Source organism: Nomia melanderi, chromosome 8 (assembly GCF_051020985.1).
Source record: "Nomia melanderi isolate GNS246 chromosome 8, iyNomMela1, whole genome shotgun sequence".
In the NCBI taxonomy this organism is placed as follows: domain Eukaryota; kingdom Metazoa; phylum Arthropoda; class Insecta; order Hymenoptera; family Halictidae; genus Nomia; species Nomia melanderi.
The window spans coordinates 15894940-15922159 of NC_135006.1; the positions used below are offsets into that span (position 1 = coordinate 15894940).

The 27220-nt window shown below is 52.5% G+C and overlaps 1 protein-coding gene across 4 annotated transcripts in view; it reads right to left on the reverse strand.

The window, feature by feature from the left end:
• The window catches only part of LOC116432637 (neprilysin-1), a 109970-nt gene that overhangs the window by 13493 nt on the left and 69257 nt on the right, over positions 1-27220 (reverse strand). For 3 of the 4 annotated variants that reach the window (XM_076369715.1, XM_031989796.2, XM_031989797.2), the window contains 4 exons: positions 18306-18398; positions 1493-1624; positions 949-1047; positions 669-847 (listed from right to left, as the gene is read on the reverse strand). In XM_076369715.1, coding sequence (XP_076225830.1) covers positions 669-847; positions 949-1047; positions 1493-1624; positions 18306-18398 — 503 coding nt within the window. The remainder of the gene's footprint in view (positions 1-668; positions 848-948; positions 1048-1492; positions 1625-18305; positions 18399-27220) is intronic. The other variant, XM_031989798.2, reaches the window with a different exon arrangement.

A 27220-nucleotide genomic window follows, 5' to 3' on the forward strand; every position in this document is an offset into this window, starting at 1 on the left:
CTGTGTCGAGAAGGAGGTTAATCACTTCAGGAACTACAAAGACTCCGAAACGGCGAACGAATGATCGTTAAACGAGATGATTTTAACCACCTAACGGCGATAGGCGAAACTGGACGAAGAATTCTAAAGTTACGAAGATTTTGTAACACGTATTACGCGAGTATAACTGTTTGAAAGGTCACGATAAAGCGAACCAATGAAAGATATAGAAAGAATACTCGGTTCCGCTGAAACAGCGTTAAACGGAGCAGCGTTCAGCGGAGTCTCGCCGTATAAGCGGACAGTTCATTCGAGAGCAATAAATTTTTAATAGATCGAAGGCGGGGGGGGGAGGCTATCTTTTCGAGTAAGAATTTCTCTGCAATAAAACCTAGCCGGGAAAAGCTGAAAGAGGTGAATGGGGTCCGAAGAAGCAGACGGAAGTGTTAACAGTCCCATAACCCTGAACGTGGCAATCGATTCGAAGCTTTCAACTTCCAACCGATACCGCCTGCTCCGAGTAGTTCCGAAGGCGACAAGGTCCCCGGTCGAAATCCCATCAAGACCGTCGATCGAGCCGGTTCTCAGAGGTTCACGGGACCAAGCCCCTTTGACCGGGAACACCGTGTATTCGGCGAGCACTGATGGACCCGGCCGGGCAATTTACAGTGCCGTAAAGTCGCGCTTACCTTCTGGAGAAGCGATTCAGCAGTTTCCCGAGGCTGCGGAAGTAACGGGGAGCGGTGACGTAAACGTAGACCAGCTGGTCCTCGTAGCCGTAAGCAGATCGATCCCGGTTGCGGCTGTGATTGTAGAGATCGGCAGTGGCAGCGCCTAGAGTGGCGTTCAGCAGCGTCCCCCACCTTATCTAACCCAGGAACGAAGCAAATCATTTTCCTCTTTGCCCGCCGAGGGCAAGATGGCGTCGCGGGCTCCCGCTAATCGCGGTTCGCATTAACGTCTACTCACATAACCGAAGCTCTCCTGGAGATAGGACATGTTGAAAGGGACGTAGACTCTTTGATCGACGTCCACCCAGTTGTAAAGGTCCTTGTGCTTCGGATAGATCTGTCACGTGAAAGCGGAAGCGTTATTGAATGGCCGGCATGACGCGAGGGGGATGACGATGTCTGCGGCAGCCTCCGACGGGCTGCGCGGGAACCAGGCCAGACGGGAGCAATTCAGAAAAATATATTCTCCGCACGGACGACTTGTTCGCGGCTATTTTCACTCTTGGCCTCGCTCCTACGCAGCCACTTCTCGTCGTTAGCTACTTGATCTACTTAGGAACCTCGTTCAACGATTGGACGACGGTTTCTTTGTGCTCGTAGCATTCAGGATTGATAAGATGTTCGAAACACGATTGAATAAGTTCCAAGTAGATTTATATTGATATCCAAGTTACGGGATTCTTGCGATGAGAAAATTAGTTTGCACTCGATCTGAATCTTTGGACGTTACTTCGGATATCTGTGAGTAATTACTACCACGGATTCATTCGATCTATCGTCACCTTGCTGAGGGACAAGCAAAATTGCAATAGCAGATCGGTCTCCGTGGTCCGATCCTTCGGGTCCATAGTCTTCGGTAGGAGGCCCTCGACGATCTTCCGTATCTTCCGCGACCTCTGCTCCTCCATCTTGTTCTGAAAGTAATAAACAGGTTCGTTAGGTGGTTCGATTAAAGGCTTCGCGACGGATAATGGAGTCGGTGATAAGGCTCGTCGAGGAGGGAGAAAAAGAAGGGGACGAACGCCGGCGGGGATCTAGCACGCTTCCCGTCCCAGCTGCGGAAAGAAAGTTCTGGCGAACGGCCAGCCGATCAACCGCAAGAAAGTACACATCACGGGGAAGTGACAACGAGGACGCCGCCTCTCGATCGATCGCGAAATCCTTGGTGCGAACGGCTGGAGCACAATTTGCACCGGGATCATCGGGAGAATTCAACTTGGCGGGTATATCCGTCATCTTGAAGCTCAAAGTGATACGTTATTCGACAATGATTAACCGATTTTTCCAAATGAACGTGTAACTGTTCCTCGTTTCCCTTCGTTTTGTTTCTCGATTTAATATCGAGCCGCATTCGCCCCGCGCTCGACGCGTCTACACGTCATTGCTTGATTTCATCACGCATCCCCACGAGGGATTTCTAAAACTAAATTCCACAGTTAACTGGTTAATGGGCGAGGATTCCATCGAGGATTACCCGAGCCGCGGCCGCGTGATTTCGAGTGAGCGAGAGATCGATGGAGAGAACGTTGCCGCGTCAAGTATCCGGAACAACGCCGCGAAAAACCGGCGGAATTGATTTAGCCCTTCAGCGATAAGGCAACTATCCGGCCATTCGTGATGGAGGACGCTTCCAAGACCTATCTTCGGCATACTTTCCCGCGAAACTTTTCCGCTCGAGGTGGAAGCTCCGCCAGCCCGGCCGCCGGGAATTTGCGGATGAACTTCTCGAAACGTTGCCTGTATGACTGCCGAGCGTGTTTTTTTATTCACCCCCCTTCGGACGGAAGTTTCGCGTTCCCCGGGGAACGGAAACAGAACTCGGTGAAATACAGCGCAGACTTGGAATAAAACATGGGATTTTGGTGCGTGGGTCTCGGGGTTTCTTCAACCCTTGCAGCGCCTACGTGGTTGCAAGGGACGCTGAAAATTTGTCGAAAAAGTGCCAACGTTCTCAGCATTTTTCATATTTTCCGTTGTTTTCTCTTGTACCTCAGATTATACATTACGATACAACGTTTTCTCAGTTTTATTCAATTCACAAATGTTACTCGAAGGGTGCCATACATAATTGGGTGCCAAATATAATTCATAAAGGGTCGCCTTACATAAATTTCGTTAATACTTCAGAGGTTCATGGATCTACATGCGGATCATCGATTCCTAGCGTAATTTTCTACGCGCTACGAGGATAGAGGTGGAAGCGTTCCGAGCGTGGAGATTATAAACACGGATAGAACGAGGGATTCTATGCGCTCGTACTGGTTATATTGTCCTCTTAATCCAGAATTCTAGCAGATTCTAGAGATAGCAGGTGGTATCAATTAACTGAAAAAGAAGATAAAGAGATAGTAAAAGATGGAGCCGCACAGAACGGCCGAATTAGCTCGTCTCCGCTCGATCAACAAGTTGAAGCTTAAAACAACAGAGACAAGGGCCTTCCATTACAGCGGTCCATCAAAAATTTCCATTCTGTTCGCGTCCAAGCAGCGACAGTCTCCTCCGGAGAGGCAACCCTCCTCTCAGCGATAGCACCGCTGTCACTCCTCCGGCAAGCCACGCATCGCAGCCACCGAGGAGACCGAGCGCGTCGGTCTCTCTGTCATCTGCGGTGGTCGTCGATGGGCATTATTAACAGTCCGACAAATTAAAAGGAGCACTGGAGTCGATGGGCATCGTTATCGAAGTCGTTATCGTAGCACAAAGCGGCGGATTCCATTTCCTCTTCCGTCGGCGTGTCATCGCGTGCGAGCCTCTCCCTCCCCCTCGTCCCTCTTCAATCACTCCTCCCGCTGTGGTTCCGACGACGTTCAATCGGGCGTTCTGCCCACTTTCCTCGTCGCCCCGCGAAAATAACGCGACCCAATTCCTCAAGTTTCCACGAGTCCCCCGGGCTTGATTGATTCCGCGGGTCGGACCCGATGGATCGAACGTCCCGTGCTCGAGTGTTCTCCAGCCCGCGATCCCATTCGTCCTCGCGCTTTCCCCCTTTCGGTAAATAAATGAAGTCGCGAGCGAACGAGAGGGACGCGAGGGAAAGGGAGAGCACGCGAGAGACAGGGAACACCCGGGTGGAGAAAGGACGAGCGAGCGAGAGAGCGAAAAGGAGGCGAGGCTCTTGGCCGCGTCCGGGCCGGAGTGGCCAGAATGGTATGGTAACTAAAGCAATATCCGCGAAGCTCGTGTTTTATTCGCAGGCAACGGCTGCCGAGCCGGAGCCGCGCGGCAGTCAAGAATCTCGCCGGAGAAGAGACGAAGGAGCCGCGGAAAAATTTCTCGCGAGAGCCAGCCGAACTCCCCGGTCCCGCCGGATCTCAATTAGGCGGAGGCTGAATGCTCGCGGACGGCGAGATCCGCCGGCGTTTCCGCGCGGAAAATTATCCAGGCCGAATTACAGAGGAACTCGTAACTCCCCGGCGGTGAATAATGACGGCGACAATGATGTCTTTATTGCGAGCGCCGCGTCGAGAAAATGGAAACAGGAAGCGATACTCCGGCTGCTGGGGAACTTTTATAGTTCGTGGACTTTCAGAGGGCAGCTACCGGGGCGAGGGGAAGATCACGGGAAGAGGGAAGACCGTGGACGGCGGTGCACAATTTAACAGAGGGTTATTTCCCGACAGCGCGCTGAATTACGTTCCTACTTTTAATCGCAGGTTCATCCGGCTCCGCGGCACGGGATAAGAGTATTAAAGGAATAAACCGTAATTATGTAGCGCGGAACGGGGAGCCGGCGGCGCGGGAAATGGACAAAATTGGTGGCAGAGCGCACTCTCGAACAATAGAGCACGGGAAGCGAGGCTACTCGAAAGCTCTCGATTCGGTCGATCGGCGGGACTGGACTATAAATCAGCAGGCTCCGCGGCTGTATTCTCGCGGGAGCGAATTAATGAGCTGGACTCGATTAGCCGGGCTTTTTGCAGAGCCGCTCGCTCGAGTGGCGGAAGGGTTTTGAAAGGAGCGGACCGGCCGCGGGAACTTTTCCGAAATGCCGAGCGGAGGCCGCGCTCAGGAGCCGCCGGAAATTTGCGTGGATCGATCGAGCAAAGGTATTGTGGCCCCGTTCGGACCATCCCCTAACTTCCGACGACAGGTGTCCTGGGTCAGCCGGCCTGGGAATCTTAAATCGATGGTGTATCACGGCCGAGACAATGTCCCCGACCGGAGATTCCGGCGGAACGCGACGCCGAGGTTCGATCGTGTCGCCGGAGAATTTTTCGGATTATACCGGGGCCACGATGGCTTTGGCCGAGATAGCAGAGCAAAGGGAAGCGCAGATTTCGGTCTCGTTGGAAGTGTAATAACTAGGAATGGGATGAAACGTGCAGACTCCCTCAAAAATTTAGTGGCCATCTGGAGTACGAGTATTACTTGCGAATCGCAGGAAAAGGGGAAAGTTACATTCCTCGTTCCATTATACCGCATCGTATTACACATTCTTAATGTTAAGAAACCTGAAAATTTCGCTGAATACAATTTCGACTCGATGCGATTAGCAAAATTCAATCCCGAGTGTCCGAAAGTTCTACACCGTACCGAGGTCGCGTAACGAAGCTTCTATCGGAATTGTCTCGCTACATCGAACTCGATTCGATTACGCGGAACAAGAAGCAGATCCTCCGCGACAGATACTCGCGAAACGACAAGAATCCCGACGTTATCGCGCATCGTCAGCCATATTTTTGCGCAGCTATCGATGCCGCGCACAAAAGAATCACTGTTCGCTTAACAAACGTGGCCCGCGGGGGAGAGCTAATTAATCGAGGGAATCCGATTACGGCCGGCGGACGACAGGACCTAGTTTATGCGAGGTGGAGGTTTTAGCGGTTTACGCGTATCCCGCGGTCGGTGCTGTGTCTGCGCCGATAAAAACAGAGAAACGGGAAGAAAAACGCGCACGTGAAGGTGCGTGTAAAATGCCGGCCGCGGCTTACGGGTTCCGCCGGGCGCACACGCGAGACTTATTAAATCCGCGGACGGTCAACCGTGTCCCGGACAAAGCGAGCCGCCTCCTCGTTTTTCAGAATTACAGCGGACGAAGCGTGTTTGCGGGGGACGCGCCGAACGCCGTAATTAACCGGAGCTGTGTCGGGTCCGGCGTTCCTCCGAGGCAGCCACATCATTACGGCTCTCCATATCAAAAGTGTCGGGAATCGCGGGAGGCCCGTGACAGAAACGGGAGATCGCTTTTGCGAGAAGATTAGTTAACGGTGTAAGCGAGTGTCGCGTCCCTGAGCCCGGTTAACCAAGCCACTGACGGACCTACCGAAGTCGTTCATTTAAATTTCAATTCGATCTCCATGTCGGATCCTCCCTCGGGTTAGCGGGTGGAAGAAGATGAAGGGTTGAGGACAGCGGTGGGACCAATTTAGCGGCGCGGTCGTTAACCCCTGGCTAAGGTGTGGAAATTAATTCGGTGCCTTTCGGAATGGAATTTATTCAAGGTGCGCGGCACGGAAAGAGCAAAAGCCACGGGGAGACGGAAATAGACTCGGCGAATGTTCTATAGTAATCGAGAGTCAATATTAATACGCGCTAATGCCCGTGTGTGCCGACGCTAATGCAAATTTCAATTACAGCTGCGGTATTAAACGGGCGGTATGGAAGTAATATTGTAGTGGTATTAGCAAAATCGGTTTGAGTCGTCACGCGTACGAATTCGATACGATTACGGGACACTCGTGCGGATTTAGATTGAACGGAGGGCAGTTCACGTCGAGGAGGACGCGGAAAATGTAGAGCGATGCTTGTTCGCGGGAGATTTCACCTCCGAGATAATCGATTTCAACGGTAACAAACGATTCCGACGATGAGTCTCATTCCTGGAGCCGAAGCGAAGGGACGCAGGTGACGTTTGTAGTCGGCTGATGGTTCAACGGGCGTTTAACGGAATTTCGGCCGTTAATTAGAGTGCCGCCGACGTAACCGGCGAGGGGATGCGCCAGAAAGGAGGACGAGGAATCGGAAATCGTGCCTGCGGGGCAAGACGCTCCGGAATAAATCGAGGATGAATCATTCTGAACGATGCTCGTCGCAGACAGACGTTCTCCCGGCTCGGCGAAGTCTCGAAATCTGCGCGCACGCTTCGGGAAGCGACCCGGCTGACCTATAACGTGCCCTTTACGAGCCAGCGCCGTCGGCGACGTCGATCCGCGCGCCTGCCGGCCGGAAACTACCACGGAACGTTACGCGAAACGCCTCGAGAAGTTTCCGTTGCACGCCTATCACGCGTGACATTAGCTTTGCCGATTAGAGCACGCTTCCTCCTCGAAATTCCGCGAGTAAACCGCGTCTTCGATCACTTAATTCGACTTTCATTCGTCTCGCGTTACACCTCGGATCGTTGCTTCTGTATAGTTATCGGAAGAAGTATCTGAAAAAGAATCGTACGGATTGGGTTATTTTGAAATGAATATTAATTAATTAACGCGTAGAGGATACGGTCACCGAAACGGGTCACATAAATAAATCCCCCGATTCGTGCTCGTTCGGTTCCTCGATGTAGATTATTTTCCATCGTGGCTGACCTTCAGTGACCTCGCTCGACCTTTAACGATAGGTCATCGCATGCATCTTAAAAAGCTTAATTGAACGATAAGTGAAAGATCACGGTTATCGCGTCGAAAGCAGAGTACAGTCGATATCCGCGTTCTCCGCCTTCTCAAAATCTATCCGATCAGATTACGTCTCCGTTGAAACCAAACAAGATTGATCTGATTTATTTATTCTCCATCGACGCGAGCAGGCGAGCTGTTCAGGTGGCCTGTTTCCATCTCACCCTTCGCGTTCTATAAGAACATTTCGGTCTGTTTACAGCATTACGCATTGATCGACCTTTATTTCGAGTCTATCAACGCGCGAGTAACATTCACCGTTTTCCTTTCTCCCTTTAAACATGAACGCTTGTTCCACATTTCCCCGGATAACGAACGACAACGCGTCGATCACGATTCTCGCATTGTATTAATACTGTTTTTAAGAATAAACCCAGAGAGAGACATCCGCTTCGTTAACCGGAGCTGCCGTGCGTTTCAAAAACGCCGTCCCCCGCGACGAATAACAACGGCGCAACTGTGGTTATTCAAACGGGAAACGGCCGCGATAAATCGGAGGGAAAACTGCTTACGCAGATTCATCGCGGGACGCGGAAGCTTTTAATCCGTCGCGTATCAACCGGTCCCCGGCGGGAGCGTCGAGCGTTGCGAAGCCGCTGACTCGGATATGCGCGAGGGTTCAGCAAGTTTTCGCGGTTCCTTTCCCGCGGGGGAACGCGGCGTTCGAAGTGCCGAATCGAGGAGCATCGAACGGACGAACGTACAATCCGCGCTCGCCGGGCCGTTCCGAGCAAATACACGAACAATTCGCGCAATTAGGGGCGCGAGTAAATGTACGCGAGATAACCCCGCGGCGTTACGGGGTTTAATCACCGCGCTGATTCGCGCGTTCTCGCGAAATTTCATTACGCGCGCAAATAAAACCGTGCGGATATTAAACAAAAGCTCGGCGGTATGGCTCATTAATCACGAACGACCGAAACGCGGTTTCGGGGAACGTGTACGGGGACGTTCGACGCACCGAGCGCCGACTCGATCACCTGGAGAACGAAGAAAAATACGGTGACAGCGGTGGTCGGAAATGTGGCGAGTCGAGTGACGATTTATCGAGCTGGCGGCCTGATGAAAGAAACGGATTAATTTTCGGGGTTTCCCGGCTCGTAAATTAAGACGGGAACGGGGGGAACGTACGGCGGAGTTCGAGCGTCGCGTCGTCGACATTCAATTTTCGGGAAACGGCGGGAATCGAATCGCGTTTTCGGGAAACGCCCGCCCGCCCGCCCGCTGGGAGCTATCCGGCATCGACAAGTCGGGAAGCGTACCGGCATCAATATTCATCGCGGCGAGGATAATATCGATGACGGTCGCCCGGCTAGGAATTCGGTGCGGCGCGGCATTTATTAAATTTAATCGAACCCTTGTATCTAAATTAACGATCTCGCGTCGCGGTGCACGCGAAATGGGAGCACGGCGCTGCGCTCGGAACGCTACGTCGAGTGCACGAGTCCGCGTGGTTTTGTAATAACACGGAAATCTAGAGCTGGCCGCGGTCTTTTTCTCTCGCGGCCGCTGTTAGGAGTGATTCAATTTTCTACGGTGAACTTCGTTTTCGCGTGGAACGGACGCCGCGCGCGATATCCGCGGGTCGGGCGTGTCTTCTGGCTATAAATCTACGCGCGGCCTCTAGGGACATCGCGGAGGACCGCGGCTATGATATACGCGTGCGTTAAACAAATTGACTGAATTATGCATGTCGGGAGATTTTCGTGTTGGGAGGGATTGCGATGAAATTTGCGGCGCTGAAACTTTGAGGGAAAAAGGCAACTGATCGTTGACCCGTTGTTGTACTATATCGTGACAACTCGTGAGAATTTTGTTGTCTGTCGTCACTAAGAGTTAACGCCGAAGTAAATCGTCTCATTACGAACCGAGGGCTCGCGAGTTGCAAGCGGTATTAAAGAATCCGCGATGTACAAGTGTTCGGCCGGTCGAAGTAAAAAAAGAAACGGTCCCAATCGCGGCGATCTTGGCCCGCGAGCCTCTCGGAATTTATAGGACACAGTAAATCCTCGAAATATCGGTGGAACGCGTCCCCGTCGTAGTCGCGTGATTTAAACGGCCTAGTCGCAACGTGGCAGCCTAGCCGAAGCTGGGAACCGATGCGAAAAGTCCGCGATTTTTCCAGCGGAACTGCGTCGGGAATAAGTCCGAGCATTCTCGGCATAAAGGCGAGATCGCGATCGATCTTGCGCCGGATAAAGGAGCATTGGAGGCCGAAAAAATCCGGAGCCTGGCTCCGAGGCAGCGAAAAGAGGAAAATCAAACGGGAGAACCTTTTCCCTTTCGGTGGTCGCGGTTTGATTTCCATTCGGCGAACGAGCAGGTTCAGTTCGAGGAGGCATCGTCGTGCAACGTTGCTTGCAGCCTGGGAAAGCTGCTCGGAATAACGGTTAAAAATTCACGGAGAAATTCGGACCGACAGTTGCCCCCTGAAACGATTAATTATGTATTCCTTATTATTATCCGAGGAAAGTTCTATTCGAATAATGCTCAACGTCGCGATCGCGTCGCATACGCGCGTCCCGAGAAACTAGGCCAGCCAGCGTTGCTAGTCGGCGAACCGCCATTTGTTCCGCGGACGGCTCTTTATTACCAGCCGAAAAATCCTGTATTGCTAATACGCGACAGACGGCGGCGAGGCGAGGCGAGGCGCGGCGAGGCGAGGCGAGGCGGACAACGGTCGATTCCCTGTCGCGACGCGATGCGACGCGACGCCGGCTGGCGCCCGCTCCGAACGACGCGCTTCTACGACAGTGGGCCACGTCGCTCTGCCAATTCGCCATTGGCGCGAACAAAAGACGCTCGGTCAAAGACTCGCGGCGGATCCGTGCCAAATTACGAAACTCCGGTATTCATTTATTATCTCCGAAGGGAATCCGGACTCGTCGAACGTTCGTTCCACGGACGATCTTCCCATGGACGATCGTCTCTCCTTCGGCGAGAAATGGGACGCCGCTCGAAATCTGTACGACCCGATATCATCGCGTCATTGAGAAGAGAATTAGCGGAGTATCTTTGGCACCGAGTGAATCGCTTTGATCGCCTCCAGGCGTCCAGGAAAGTTACCGACTCCTATCGTCGCCTTGTTTGTCTCGATTGCCAATCGCCCGGCTTCTGTCTCATCCGTGCTCCAGTGGATCGTTTGTAGGGGAATTTGAATCGATTTTGAGAGGAAAGGTGTTCGATTAACGAACCGGTGGAATCGAGAGGGACCAGACGCGTGATAGATTTTCTTCAATGATTCTTTCTCGTCTCGCGCGGTGTAATCTACACGCGGAATCGTATGTTCGGTCTTCTGATTTTGTCCACGAAGCGACAAAAATGAATTATAACGATTATTATCGTGCAGATTCCATATGAACCGAATGCAGAGAACAAGGCCGATTAATTAGTTCTTTCTCGGCGGTAAACGCGGAGTCGTCCAATTATCTAAATAAGAGCGGCGGCCGGCGTTCCGTCAGCGGTTAAACCGCAAATATATTTAGCCACGTTTTAAGTTTCCGTTTAAGTTTCCCGTAAAAGCGTCCCCGCCCACTGTGTACCCTGGTTAAACTACCGCCGGGAACCCGCAACTTCGCTACCGCGTTTCCTGTTTAATTGCAGCCACGAAAAATTTATCTTCCCTTTTAGCCAGCGGACCGCCGCGACAGGTTCAGGGGTCGACAGTTTGCTTCCCGGGCATGATATCGTTCATAAGACCCGTGAACCGAATAAGGTTTGCTCTTCATAGCCGTTCGACCATGGTTATTAAGAGAAATGTCAAGAAATCGCTAATATTTATCGCATTTTTCGTGTCGCGTAGGTAAGGTACGCTTCCGATAAGTTAGCGTCGCAGTTGAAAGATTAAGACGCGCGCCGTCAGTCGATTCGTCTCGCGTGTCAATTACGAAATTAAATTCCGTCCACTCGTCGGTCGATTCGACGGGACGTCCGGACACGTCCCGAGACGAGTCGTGAAGTGTTCACGCAACCGTCGAGGAAAAGGGAGAAATTCAGCGCGGACCGATGCGCGGTCGGCGCTCGGCGCACCGCGGCCGCCCTCGTTCGAATTCCTCGCTCAATCCGAGCCGCCGATCTATCTCGAACTTCCATCCAATTAATTATCTGAAAACCGATACGAACGCTGTTAATATTCCCCGCCGTATCGGTTTCCCGCGAGAGAAGTCTCGAAAGGAATACGCGGCGCGGTGACCGGAAAACTTCGACGAACGAACGAGATAAACACCGCGGTCCCCGTTTAACAGACGCTAATTCGGGGCGCGGTTGCATCTGTTACGCGGGGAGCTGAGTATTTTCGTTTATCGGGAAAGATGAACCGTTACGGTTCCCGTGTTGCGCGGCTGAATATCAGAAACGTGGAAGAACGGAACTATCCGACGTCGAAGGAACGCGTATCGATCCGTGTGGAATGAATAATCACGATTCCGTCTGGAAATCCGAACTTCTCGCGACCGCTTCTCTTCCCGAAAGAGTGCGTCAACGACGGAGCAAGAAGCGACGGCGACTCCATGCCAGCCGAGCTGAAAACAGTGGATGACTGGCGTCGGGTCGGACGAAACGCGTTATCGCCGCTTTATTGCTGCAGTTTGCAAGGAAATAGATTTCCCGCGTGCACTCGCCGGACATCTTACACCATCGATCCTCCCTCTGCATCGCTCCATTACTCGTCTCGCCCGTTTTCGTCGGCCCCTTCCACCGGGCGGTGCTCGCAAAATTGTTCCCCGTTCCTCGCATTTCATCTTCCCGTGCCATTTCTACGTAGTCTACTCTTCATTTACCGATTCATACTGTGAAATCGAGCGGAAGATCTTCCTCGAGCCCCGCAATTTCTCGGGTCGGCCCCGGTCTCCTCCGTCGCGCGCGCTCGTTTCCGGCGTGCCCGATCCTCAGACGACCCCGCAATTTTTCCGTCCGCAGACGGCGTCGTCGTGCTCGCTGGGAAACGCGCCCCGTTTCCATCCCGCTGCTAATTTCTTCGGTGGAATCTTGTCCGGGCGCGACGTTCCAGGTCGAGCGATCGAGACCCTTCAATTTTCGCGGTCGACCCCGCCGCGACTCGTTACCGATTCCCCTGCCGACGTGCCCGACGGTGGCCCGTTATTTCTGGAGTGTCCTCGCGTCGCGGACCAATGAATCGAGCCGGGTATTTGAAACGCTTCGCTGAACGCTTCGAGCGATGCTTCTCGAAAAAGAACGACTCTGTGCGACTCGAGGTGCACCGAAGCATCCGATTCGAAGTGTCTTCGATTGAAATGTCAAACGACGGGCCACTTCCGGTCTTCTGTCTATTATCCGGGAGTAGGCCGTCGCGCTGCTGTAGTATAAATACCGGGGGACTCGTCTGTACCGTTGAACACTGGCCGAAGTGTAACTAACCCTTAACGGACCGGAAGTATTTGAAGTTTGCCTACCGCCGAAATAACATAGATAACAATCGGAGACAACTTCACAGAAGTGACAGCACAATACTGAAAATTCGATTTTATTGCAACGTCTAATTTTAAAAATCTTCTATGTATATTTGTAGCATCGCAATTGCACGGTTTAATGCTACCACTTCATTCCTAATTATTCTCGAATAAATAATCAGAGCGTCGTATTAAGATGTAATCGAATGAAATAACGTCGACGCGAACCTCGAAGCGAGAAGCCGAAAGCACGTCGGACCACAAAGGTTAACGTGTTAATTGTAAATGTTACAGTAACAGTAATGGAAACACTAAAATGACTGTTGCCGCCAAGTAAAAGTGCCACGTGTCTTGCACGGTGGCGTTGGTCCGGTAAGGGCTAAGTTTATCTGTTCGTTTGACGCGAGACAGCAGCAAGATTCGCGGATCAGGTGAAATCCGACGGAAACATTGCGATGGAACTCTTCGAGCATCCGGAGCGTCTTCGGACAGCGTGGCTGAGGTGCCGCTGTTCCGCGCCGATAACAATTCGGCTCGTTGTTGCGTTACTTGGCATCATGCCTTGGCCCGCGTTCCGCCGTTAACCGAACGCGAACGCCGGCCGGAAACGATCTTAGCAAATCACTTGTAGGATTACAGCCCCGCGGACGGGAATTAATTCTAAGCTAAGTGTTGTACGTCGGGACAGTTATGACGCGACCCGGTGAACTATGCGCGCTACTTGGCGAACTTCTTCCGCGAATCTGGCCTCGGCTCGCACGGCCCGTTGATAACGCCGAATCGGAAGGCATTCGATGATATTAACGACGCACAGTTCTTGCGCCGGTCTCGACTGCCAAGGTTCTCCGTGATTTCCAGAGGGTGCAACGGGAGTTCGAATCTTGCCTCCGACGAAGATCGTTTCCGATTGATTTCGGTATTCCCGGTAAGTATAACGCGAGGTCTACGTATAAACCATGTAGAACCGAAGAACGTAGAACTGCAACTTCGATTTCATCTTGAGATATACCGAGCATCCGTCCTCGTAATGCCATTCGCAACGGAAACCGACAGAAGCTGTCGTTCGAACTCCCTACAGGAACAGTGACGCGAAAGTCTCGATGCAAGACAAAGACTTCTCTCGGTGACCGTCGGCGAAACTTCGCCTCCCCATTCTTCGTTCCGTCGTCAAGATGGAGAAACATTGACCCACATGGCCGTAACATCGACGAACGGCAGCAAGGTCGGTGGAAGGCTATAAATATTCCGTTCTTCTGTGCCGTGTATCATGCGACGCCACGGATCCATGAATTATTAGACCCGGCTGCGAATTTCCAACATTGAGGCGCAGCCGTTAGGAGGAGACAGGTGAATAAATACGACGATCGGCCGGCTCGCGTGGCCGGACCGCTGAAACTTTTTCACGAAACGGCTCGTCGTTTATCGTTTTCCGGCTTGCCTCTCGCTCGCCGGCCGAGCGGCTCGGACGCCCCGCAGGGAGAACCTTCGAGGCTGTCGCGTGTCGTGTTAGATATCCTCCCACATTCGTTTCAAAACGCTCGGCTACTGGAAAAATTCGTTTCCCCCGAACAATCGCGGATGTGGGACGATGAAAAGCCGAGGTAACGAATGCAAGAAGATGCGTCTGAAGACGACCGCGCTAGATCTCTCCGTTCTCGTACGTCGGTGCAGCTCCCCAGTCTTTCGAACCCTTTTTCTCGCGCTTCTTTGAGATCAAGTCAATTAACCCTTAGCATTCCTATGTCGAGTCAGACTCGACATTCTATTTTATTGCCACCTCTACCTGTTTTAACAATTCTTTCTATATTTCTTTGTAGCTTCACAATTGTACCCTTTAAAGGTAACATTTCAATGACTCTGAAATATTCTTGAATAAATAAATGGAGCGTCGTATTAAGCTGTAATCGAATGAACGTCGACGTGAACCTCACAGTGAGAAACCGAGAGCACTTCGACCGCAAAGGGTTAATCTATCGCGCTGAAACGAATTCAGGGAATCGGCAAAGATTTCTGCGAGGAATTTCGTTCTTACCTATTTCACGCGGTGTGTACACTAATTTCGTTTACTGCTAGTTCTGTATAGAGTGATATATTTCAAAATAATCTAGTACGAGTAATATGACACGTCTTTCCAGCGCAAGAGGTTAACGCTAGGTTTACCGGCATTCTTACATACCTATCTCTACCAACGAGTCAATTTAACCTATGAACAAAGTTACACGTTGAAAAAAAACTTAAGAACAACATAATTATACAGTGCAATTAGCAGAAAAAGAATGTAAACGGTTTCTGTAATTTCCCTCGCGAAGTTCGGAACGCGTCAAAATGGCCCGCTCGGTGAGTCCAGTGTCAAACAGCAAGTGAAAAATTACGAAAACGGCCAGCCCGAAGCGAGCGATACGTACGGGACATTTTGTCAGTCTATATATCGAACTTCGTTCAGTACAGTCCAATATTCCGAAGTGTTTTCCTCGAGGAAACGGTATCCGAGAGACAGCCCGACGGCACGCGAGCGTACGGCCCGGAGGAGGATCGCACTCGATAAAACGAGGGCCGCCGGCGGAAGAGTCGTTCTTCCGGTACGTGACGCAAACAGACGAGCAAAACAAGCAGCGAGTCGAGGAGCCTGGATCTGGCAGTGGCGGCGGGTCTCTTGTCGCGTCCTTCGTCTTAATTCCCTCCTCTGTTTCCCGTCCCCGAAACGGGCCGAATATAAATCAGCGCGCTGGAAGCGTCCCGTCGACGCGATAAATTTCAATCGGACTCCGCTTGAAAAATCCCCCGCCCCGCCGATCGATGGCGATCCGATTCGAGAAGTTTCCCCGGCGATGTTCGCTATTTGCCTGCTCGCGACGCTCGGTACGGGGCTAATTTATCGGACCGGGGTCTCGCAATAACGGATTCTTCGAGGCGACCGAAGCGAGGTCCGCGATCGACGAAGACCCCGCCGTTCGAATCCGTCCGGGAAGCAATTCCCGCGAGCGGGAACTTTAAGCGAGTAATTATTTTCGCGCGAAAGGCGATTACGTACAGCCGGCGGAAGTTTCGAGACCGACCGGGGGGACAAGTTGAACCCGCATCGACGCGGCGAACTCGTGTGCACACGCAGCGATCCGATAACGGAATCGCTCACCGGGCCAAGATAAACTGCTTACAAACTTTTCGCGTGATACACGAGCCCGCTCCGCTTATCGAGCCACTCCGCCCGTCAAAGACGCGAGACTGCTTCACTGTAATTCACGAGCGACCTTCTGGCGATCGCAGGCCGCCGATCGAGGGGAGACAACGAAATATCTGCCACGGTTCTTTGCTACCCTTTAACTGTTCGCTCTACGAGGGTAAAACTCGAGTCACGAAGAAGAGAAGCGACAGGGAAAGAGGATCAGTCTCGCTCGTGACATTCATCCTTGGAAATTCTGATCACCGGTGAAACTCGAAGTGCAAGGAGTTAAGAGACTGAAGATTCTTAGGAAGACCTCGGTACGTCTTCGTCGCTTGTTAGTCTCTTCGATCTGTCCTATAGATCCTTATAAAGATTTTCAACCCCTTGGAATGTTCCTGAAAGCTGGTCCCTCTAGAACCCAGATCTTTAAATTTATCTAGATCCGAAGGATCCTATGAATCTTTCTAAAACGTAGAGATCCCTTCGCAGGAATTTACAGAACCCCCGTAAGATCCAAGACACCGTAAGGTGCGAACCTCGAGAAAATAGAATCGCATTCTCGGTGAAATGCGCTGGGATGCAACTCGACAAACTCAATCACGATCGCTCGCAGCAGTAAGTGCCCTTAAACGCAGCGTTAACAGCGAATTCTGTTCCGAGTCTGCTGGCGCGTTCGAAGATCGTTCTCGTGATCCACCGGCGAACCGTGAATCACCGCGTTATCAGCTCCCAAGGCACGTTGACGCGAAAGAGTCCGAGAGCTTTCCGTCTCCCGTAAAACCGCGCCTCGCGTCGATAAAAACGGAGCCGCGAATCGCGTCGCGGACCGGCCTGCCCCGTTTTACGAGCGGTTTTTCCGCGGCGCGCGCGTAATACCTCTCCCGCTTAAATAACAAGAGATAACGACGCGGCATCCAGCCGCGCCGGGGCTTTATCCGTCGGTATAGGCAACCTAATTACGTTCCGGGCGTTCCATCGATCACGCCGGGCCGCATTCCGCGAATGCTACTTCTCGATCGAATCGGCGCCGCGATCGCGGTTAATATCGAGATTGAGATTTCGCCCGGGCCGACAACTGGGTCAAGTGTGCCCCGACGCCTCCGGCCCAACGGATCGGCGCTCCTCTCCCGCGGATTTACATACCATCGGGAAATGAGAAAAATCTGCATCCGGGATCCCCTATCCGGGCCACGTATTTTCGGCCCGGAGAAAAATCTATCGGCCGCCTCTTTAGTCCCCGTTCGATCCGGCAGATTGGCTGACGTTCAATTTACGTAACGACAACGCGATGCCCCGTATAACAATCGTATCACGGTGATCCCCTCTCGTTCCTCCAAATAAATCGAGTCTCGCGGCTCCCCGGAATATCCCCGGCGCGCCTCCTCCTCGATCGCGATCACCGCCGATGAATCACCGTCTAGATTCGCGAATATCGCCGTCGGAATCTCCCTCCGGGAACTACGCTGCCCGAAATCTGTTAATTGATATTTCGCCGGATCGATCCCGCCGACCTCGAGCGAGCCGAACTTCCGAGGGGGAACTCGAGAACCGATCAGCGCGAATTAATAATAATCTCCGTCATACTTATGACTCGAGCTGCCGCTTCGAACTTCGGTAAACCCCGATTCGAACGAAGTATAATCGATTCCGTCGGAGACGCGCGAGACGTTTCGATTTCGGGACTCGCGAAGGAGGTCGGGAAGACGCGCGGCCTTCGCCGGATCGTTAGCGAGTCGTCGAGTAATCTTTGATCGAATTGCGGCGTGTCCGTGCGGTCGGACCGTGTAAATCATGCCGGAACCTGTCTCTCTCGGCGAAACTGCGATGCATCGTTGTAACGAGCCGGCCACGCTATCATATGTCGAGTAATAGATTCGCTTTGTCTCGGTCTACCAGCGCGAAAGGGATCTGTGATGGAGTTGGTCCGTCTTGGTAACGAGGCGCAGGGCCGAATCGACGGGAAACTCGCAGAATCGACGCGAATTTATCATTTCCATCGAGGACAATTAATTCCAGCGTACACTGCGGGTACCGTGGCGGTGTGCTCGAACGGAGGGAAAGGAAAAAACGTTCCACCGGACGCGCAGCGAGCGTCGAAACGGTGTTACCGAGCAATTCCGCGGAAATCGTGGCACGTAGACAACGCAGCGCGCGTTCGTCCGACAGCGCCGATAGCGTGATGTATGACGGTCGCGTAGAGCGGTGCGATTTCGAAAAATATGGCCGAGAACGGGCAGAAAAATACCGTCCTCGGAATTCAAGGGATTCCCTTCAGCCCTTACGCTCGGTAGTTCGGCTTTAAAATATCTTCAGCTTCGTGAGAATATCGCGCAGAAGTTCCTACCTCGATTTCCTTAATGTCTACTCGTTCTATGTAAGAAAATATACTCTAGGAAAATATGTATGCACCTACCCTGATCATGGTGTAAGCCCGACTTTCCTCATGAACCGACCGCTTCTGCTTCTCCGTGGCCGCGAACGTCTTGGCCCATCGCAACCTTTCGTCCTACAAGTGACAACAGTGCATCATAAGAACCACCGCGAAGCAATGAAATCCGCAACATTCGATGATCTCGTGCAAGTCATTCTCCAAAATGCCCGACTCTTCGTATCGTCTATACTACGCACATTTACCGGAACATATTTTCGCAGAAACAAATCATAAAACACACTGTGTTCATTAATCAGCCAGCAAGGAATCAGCGTCTTCGATTGCAGCAAAGATGTTAAGTCAAGCTTCATTCAACAATCCTCGTACGTCATAAGAACGCCGTCAGAGATCTCTGTTCGTCGATGCGCAATGATACCCACCCTTTCTCTACGATTTCTTACGAATCTTTCATTTATTCATGTTCATTCTTATAAATCCTAGTCGTTCTTCGTCGTTCCATAATCGTAACGCGCGCAAAAGAGGAAGTAAGGGAAACACTCTTCCTCGATCCACGGTAACCGAGCGTTTTCCGTCGACTTCGCGTTAAGTTCACGGAGTCGCGGTTCGAGGGGAGAGCCTCTGCATGCAGAAACCGGCAGGAACACGGCTAAAAGGGGGATAGGCGTGTAACGATTCGGCAAACAAGGGCGCACGGTGTATCGCGTCGCGTTACGAATGCACACAACGGCGGAGAGCACACACGAGCCCATCTCTTTTATCGCCGCGTATATATTTGCTCGCATTCGCGCTTCTCCTGTGTACGGCTACGGTAAAAAACGCGCTTACGCGGCCTCTTAAAATGGAGCGGATTTCGCATTGCGGGCTGGCGCGTCGTGGTCGTCGTTCCGACGCGAATTCGCGTGAATTCGTTCGGAACCGTTGGTTCCCTTACGTTTTATCCGCATTATTCCGTCTCGTTTACGACTCGTGTTATTTCGTGTTACTTCCCCTTGATTTTCACCTATGCGTTAGCTTTCAGTTTCATGAAGTTCGAATCGTTCGTACCCGGGACACCCTGTATACACGCGAGCAGTCGCGGTACGCGGTGCTAACGGTGAGCATAAAATTTTATGTCGAATTTCTTTTCAGAAGCTGTGCAGAACGGGAATTCCATTACGGGACAAAATGGCTGTTCGTTTGTCGAGGGCCGGAGGAAACGACCGCGAGGGGAGAACGCGAATCTCGGAAGGGTTGCCACGATAACGTACGTCATCCCGATTTATCCTTTGAGGGACATTACGCCCCAAGGTTAAGTGCCATGGGTAAATTATCCTTTAATACCGTAATTATGGTAAAGTATGGTAATTGAACGGTGAATTTCGCTCGCCGCGAGGCGGCCCGCGGCGCCGACGAAAATATTGTTACCGTTACGCGTCGGTAATGGCGCCAGACCGCGCGACGTTCCCTTCGACGGGCGTAAGGAGCTCGGCCGGCGAGCTTAAATAGAGCAGCCGCGGTATCAATTAGCGCCGGCGGGGATCGATTTTGTTAATGATTCGTAACGCGGGCGAGATACGAGGTATATTAAGCGACCCTGAACGCGAACGTCCCATTAATCACGGAGATCGAGCGGCGGATCGGTGACAGTGCAGGAAATAGTTGCTAACGAGGTATTTTAACGACGCCCGGTGAACTCCACGAGCTTCAGACAGGCCGGCCTCGAGCGAAATTCAATGGAAAGCAACGCGATGCCTTTTTTTTCCCGCCGATCGCAGGATATTTGTTGGCCCCTCAACCCATTTCGTATCGCGTTGAATCGTATGATTCGTTTATTATCTCATTCCCCGCGTCCAATTAGTCCAGTTGATATCAACGGCTAATTTGTAAGGGTCAGCGAGAAGTACAGTATTATTCGAAACGATCAAAATGACCTAATTACAAAGCGCATCGCGCGAAATCGATAGTCCTCGCGGCGTTCGGCACGCCGGAAACATCGACTGAAAACGTGGAAGATCCGGATTCTCCCGCCTTTCCTTTTCATTTAATTAATCCACGCGGATAGCGCGCGTCAGAGGCCAATTACCGTCGCGTTACGTCGTTGGGAAGGTGGCCGGAAGCGGCAGGATAACGGCGCGGAGGTGCGGCCGCATTTCGTGTCGGGCGTAACACTAATTCTACGCAATTCAATCGGTTCCGTGCATTATCATAATCGATGTTTCGTTAGCATAATGAAACGATACTGACCGTTACGAAATGGAGCGGCCGCACGGAACCCAGCGATCGCCGGCGTGCCGTGTCGCGCGAGCAACAGTCTGCGAGATTAAAATTCAGCCCGATTCGACGCGAAAGTTCCATCGCGAGGAGCTCCCGCCGCGTCACAATTGCACGGCGATTACGCGCCGCGTTCCTCGGAATCCTGCGATTCCCGATCGAGGAGTCGCCCTCGAAATTCCCGTCGAGCTTCCGCCACGCCGGAAACGTCTCTCCGCGTTCTTAGACAATTATCGCGATCCGCGCGTCAATTGCGTCGATCAGCGATCGTCCCATCGCAGCGCGCTTCGCTCCGACACTTACGAACGCGCGCGCTCCTACACGGAAGCCCGCTCGCAGACGAGCGAGGATTACGCGAGAGAATATTTATTTTCCCCGGAGGAACGGTAAGCTATTCCCGTCGGTGGTCCTCGCGAGAGCTAACCCACCGACAGTGAACGCCAGATAGCGAAATCCTTGCGCGCGCGGTACACGGGACAGACATAAAGCTTGTTAGAATGGAATTTCACCGCGCTTAATGTTCTGTAAGTCTGGCTTGAAATAAATACGACGAAGTCGTACTTCCCGACGATATATTCCATCACAATATCGCCGGACAGCTTTACGAGTCGTGGAATTCCATTAAATTCTCACTCCAACAGTTTTTATCGTTCGCCGCGTTCACGCCAATGATCTATAAGCGACCCTAAAGGACGGGACAATGAGAAACAACGTTGCCATTCGAATTCGCGTCGTCGTTCAAACCTGCAAGCTGAAAGATCCGAGTATCACGGAAGCCGAGTCAGCTCGAAATACGCTGCTCGAACGCTTTAATAACCGAACACGATCCGAGCCGGGTATCAAGCGGCGCTAGGATTCTCCAGCCAGCGAAGCTGATCCTCCCGATTCCGACTCGCGTGTCTGAGCGTCGAACGAGCAGTCGGCTTCTGATTACGTCGTGTCATTTACTCGCGCCGGAGTACGTCGGAGCGCGAGTATCGCAGGGCGTGGCGCGGTAGGGTTCGCGGCGCGACAAGGTCAAGTCTAGGAGGGTTGGCCGGGGGGGCAGAAAATTAGGGAGATAGTTCTTCGGTGTCAGCCGAGGATCCTGGCCAGCCGCCAAGCAACCCCCGGCGCTATTTCGGTTTTCGCCTGGCTGTTCCGCGCCCGAAATTCCTGGCTCCTATCCTTCCGTGCGCTCTATCTAACGCGTCTAGGCGGCGCGATCCTCGCGCGTATATCTCCGGCCACGCCGGAGCCACGAGGCCAGCCGACTTCCTCTTCGTTTTCAGCCTTCCGGCCCGCCGCTGCTCGGCACTGGCCGAGTTCCGAATATACTGGCCCTCTGCTGCTCCGCGATTTATGCTATTTTCCGCGCTATGCTTATCGCCCCCCCAGTATCGCTCTATATCCGCCGTCGCGGAAGGCTTTTGGCCGGCAGCCCCAAGCGGCAGCCGGATGCACACGGTGCTCCGTTGGACCGAAACGCGGTAATGTCTTGTAATCCGTTAGGGATCCGGGGATCTTGTCGCCGAGGGTGCAGATTGTTTGCTTGTAACGCATCGGATTCGCATTAGGTATACGCGTCTTTTCCAGTAATTGTCTACCTTCCGGTATCGAGGACACCTACTTAGAGGAGCATTTGCGATCACGCTCGAGTGTCTACGAAGTTTCCTTAGTCTTTTCTCAACCCCTTGTCGTATGATTTCTTTCCTAACTTGTTCAAACTTTGTCGCTAAGGCTTTAGTCGGAAAGCAAAATAATTTTATATTCTATGCAAACGCTTGCAAGCGTCAAAGCTCGATAGTAGGTGATAATTCGTGTTCGACGTAAATAACATTCAGATCGAATTCGACATTTTCGCGAGTCTGACGCGTTATTGTAAAGGGGTTAAGGAACAGTCCCAGGAGTCGGGTGCGGGAGCACCTCGAGCGTTGAAAGTAGGGAAGCGTACAGTCACGCTGCGGTCCCGTGTTATTATTTCCTGTACTACTTTCTAGCAGATATTCCTATATCAGCGAATGCATCGGGTCGCAGTGCGATTGCCAACGAGGAGAAGGGAACACGTAAAAATTGAAAGAAACCAGAAGTCGTTGCCGAAGGCTTAGCTAAAAGCGACCGAGAGGCCACCGTCGATCGATCGATCGATCGCAGGCCGGTTCCCTGCATTCGCTCCGATCTCGCAGCGGCCGCCGTCCATTATTCATCTGCAACAGATTCGTCGCGGCGACCGAGAGAGCCCGATTGAAATTCACCACGGCGAGAGAGCTCCTTGCCGTGCGAGCGGACCGCCGCCCGGCCGACGCCGATATCGAAATTCGAGCCTCGAACGGTATCGAACATGTGCGCCGTCGCCTTTGGCCGGGATTGAAATGAATACGCGTGAACGCTGCTCCCGCGGGACGGGGGTGGGTGGTTTCGAGCGGACCGTTACGGCGCGTCTGCGACGCTCGCCGGAACGTAATAAGATCGGCCGGCGCGAGAAGAGCGCGGTGCTCGAGCCATTCGAAACGAGAAACACGGCCCCACGTATGATCGTAACTTTGGCGCGAATTTCTTATCGAAAGGCGAAGGAGCGTCGACGGATCCCGATATTCGTTGCCGCGTGCGGTACGCGGCCGGCCATTCCGCGGAATGATTTCTTGTTCCCGGAGAGCTGCGCATGTTTTACGGGATGTTTCTCGCCGGATCCGACGGGGATTACCAACGCGAGAAGCCGGAGAGGAGTTCCGACCAGCTGCGAAACGAGTTGTCCGCGATTATTAGTATGGTGCGCGCCGGATGTTCGGATGTTTGCGAGATTTTAAGGCCGCGAGTGTCGCGCCCGCTCGGCGCTCGTTACGAAAAATTTGCTCGTTCGCCGGTGTTCCGGGAGATAAAAGGATGGAATTAATTTTCGTGTATTCGCCGTGGTTCGGGTGATGCAGCTTACTCGGTAGACCTCGGTGTTTGCGCTCTTTTGTCTGGCTCAATTCGTTCCATTTCTATCCGCGATTGTTATGTAGCGTTCATACTGTTATTCTTTCTCTTTGTAATGTTCCTCTGATTCCTGTGGTCTCGTTACCTACGTCGTTTATCACTCGGTGTCGTTAATACGAAGACCTTCATTCCTTTAACGCGACAATAAGTAGATTCAGTCTGTATCTGGTTAGCCCAATTTCCTCGTGTTTCCAGCGACGCTGTTGTATTCGAGAGAGTACGGGAACGTTCTCAGCAAACTGGCCCTTATCGGCGAGCGCGGAAAGTATCCTCGAAAGTTGCTTAACTCGAATACTTCTGACCGAATACGTTCGAGGACCACGACCCGGAGGAGTCGTCCGGGGCGAGGTTTGATTCACGATCGGCTGAACGAGAGAAGAAAGCTCGCCGCGTCGTTCGCTCGGAAACGGGCCGCTAACGGGCACGTGGAAGTGCTGTCACGGCGGAGCCCCTTTTGTCGAGCTTAAGTATTAAAGTCCCCGCGGCCCGGCGCCCTTATCACAATCGTGAGGAAACTTGCCGGACAAAAGGGGTGCACGCGTCGGGGACGAGGATGGAACGCGCGGACCCGATGGGACACCGATCTCCCTCTCGCGGACACGACGACCGCTTCGGGCAATTGTCTGAACGGATCCTTTCAACCCTTCAGTCGTTTCGCCGGGGCTTTTATTAAAAAGTTCCGCCGGACCGGGAATTACAGACGGGGTTAATAGGAGCCGGACTTTAATTTTTTAATCCCGTAATTAATTCCCCGTACGCGCGGAATTCCCGTGCCCCCGACAATGGCCCATTCAATCCGCGCAAAAATAATCCCTGGACCGAGGAACGGGTTATTCGGAACTGTTCGCCGGGTTGGGCCGCTCCGTAACGATGTTCGTGTGGCTTTGCTGGCGCTTTCGCGCGAAAGCTTTCGGTTCAGACGCTTCGGATCGTCTTCCACCTCTTGGCTACTGTTGCTCCAAGCGCGTTGAACGTTTGCTTTCGGTACACCGTTAGCGTCGTGAAGCGCCATTGACGATCATAGCGAAGCTTGCTTAGACGCGAGTGAATTCTAATTCGACAATTACATCTTCCGTTGATTGTACATTATGTAAATGTGATTTTCAGATTGGTTTAATTCGATTCAATTCGACGTTCTCGCGGTTTCGATACACTGTCTTTGGAATATATGCTGTCGCGACATTCTGGTGTAGCCGAACGGATAACGCTGGGTTCACTGATCGCGATTTCACGCATATTTGCATTTCAGAAGCGTCATTTGGTAAATTTGATCGACGCGATTGTACGAGTATGAACGAATACATGCCAATCGTCTATTTTCGAGCCTCTAGTTTCCAAGATCTGAACGACCACCTTCTCGAAGCAATGATACAAGCTACACAGAGTGCAAAGATTAAACGGAGATGATTTCAGTGTCCGATGAATTGTATTTCCCGATTGCCAACAGATGAAAATTAATCAATCCTCTCTCATCTCCGCCGTCGTTACGAATACCGAGCCTATCTGCCGGCATCGTCGTTAGCTCGAGAATAGCGCCACTCGCCAGACAAGAAATTAACGCCTCCGATATCAAAGGAGGCGGACTCGAGTGCCGTGCCTGCGATCGAAGATCAAGGCGTTCTTCGGAGCGCTTGTCAAGAAAAACCGCTCGAAAATTCCCGACCCGAGGACGGTGGCGCGCGCTCAAAGACATTCTCGGGAGCGATCGCGATTTTCGTTCCACTTGTTCCCTATCCGGAGCACGTGTCGTTGCCCGCTGGTTCCTAGTTATTCCGATCGCGCGTCTATTTCGAAGAGCGACGACGTTCCCCGACGGGAGGAACGCCGAGTCCTCCCGCCGATCGGGAGTAGCCGCTCAGCGGCGGGAAAATAACGGCGGACTGCGAGAAGAAACTTAATCGCGCTCGGGGCAATCAGCCGGCACTCTTTAATCTCAAAGCATCGTCCTCGTTCCGGCCCAATAACCTTCTGCGCTGCTTCCTCCGGCGCAATTTCGTCCTCGGCGCTCTGTAATTAGCATCCGCAATTCGCCGGATAATCCGATTCTGGTCAGATCGTCACCGGCGAAAATCCATGGCGTCAAATTGCCAGGCGCGGCGACGCGTCGCCTCTCGTCAGGTTTCTTTCATGAATCTCTGCCGCGCTCTTCCCGCCGCCCTGTATTTATTCCCGAGCTTTCAATGGGACGGAAGCTTCCGACTCTCTTCCGCCGTGCTCCGTTGCTGCCGAGTCAAGGTTCTCGTTAGACCCGGACGTTCTTTAATTAGGTTCGCCGTATGCCGTTGATAAACAAATCCCCGATTTTATGTAGTCTATTAACTCATCTATTAACTCATTCGCGGATAAGTTGGAGACGTCAATCTTCCGCTGTAATTTTCACCGTTAAACGGTTCCTCGGTCTCTCCACTGAAAGGTTTCCCGTCTGAAATTTGTAACGGAGCTTCCCGAGCGCGGTTATAAATTGTAGATCACGATCAGCCGCGTAACTCGTCAACGGAGGCGGTTTGAAGGAGCCACCCAGCCGGCTCACCGAACACGATCGGGATACGTGATGGTGGTTGAAAGCAGTTAAAAGAACCGGAAGAATAATTAATGCCCGTCACGTTCTCCCCCGGCAGTACGGGGCCGATACACGTATACCTCGCGATCGAACTTCCATCGCCCGCGGCTGAAAAGTTGCGAACTTTCACGGGCGCCGTAGGTACCCGGCTCCTTTCGACCACCGTCGCATCGATACTTGGTTCTTCGACGCTCGACATTACAATTCATCGTTCAGCCACTCGGTGTTAATCACGAATGTAATCGTAACTAGAGAAATATTTACCGCCGACACGAATACTCTTCGATAAAGAATATTTCTGACACCCCTAACCAACGCGTTAGCGTCCATGACGCTATCGTCGCGTTCATAACATCGAACATATTCTCTCTCGAACGAGTATCTTCGTTTCATCTGAACACACCTTGATACAAAGCGAAAGATAACCCAGCGAGTCGCCAATCCTCCAAGAGAATCAAGCGTAAAACGGAAATCGATCGTAAAAGCTGTCAGAGTTCGATCAGCCGAGCATTCCATCGACGAACGGATTCCAACGAACGGCGCAGCGTGCGAGGAAACTTTGAAACGTTAAAAACCCCGTCCGCCCGCGCGTATATCGATCTCCGCGCACCATGTGCGCTGGATTAAGCTCGCGAATCGCCGATAAGCCCGGCATTAAGCGGTGTCCGTATGAATAATGAAGATGTTTTAACGAAGCCGGAGTCGAGCTGTCGCGCGTACGTCGCGGGAGAAAAAGGATCCGCGCGGTGTCGCGGGAGGATCGCGTCCGGACGAACGCTCGCGGCGCCGTTAACCGCCGGACAGGATTTATGCGCTCGCGCCGGGACTCGCCGCACGTTTGCTTGAGGAATTAGCTCGGGTTCCACGGTGAAACGCGCTATCTATTAGCCCCGAGAAGTATGCGCCGGCCGAGTCTCGACAGCAGAAGCGAACGAGGTAATCCCGATCGTTAATTTCCCGGAGGAATCGATAAATAAGCGCCGCGGCCGATCCGAGGATTTACAGAATACTTACGACGGCGGGACACATGGGCCACATTCGGCTGCGCGCCGATGTCACGGGAGTTTCGTTGAATGATTGCAGCGAGGAGGACTTCATGTCCGATCGATACTCGTGCTCATGGATTATTAATACCCGGGGTTGATGTGGTTCTGCGTCATTTAGGGTT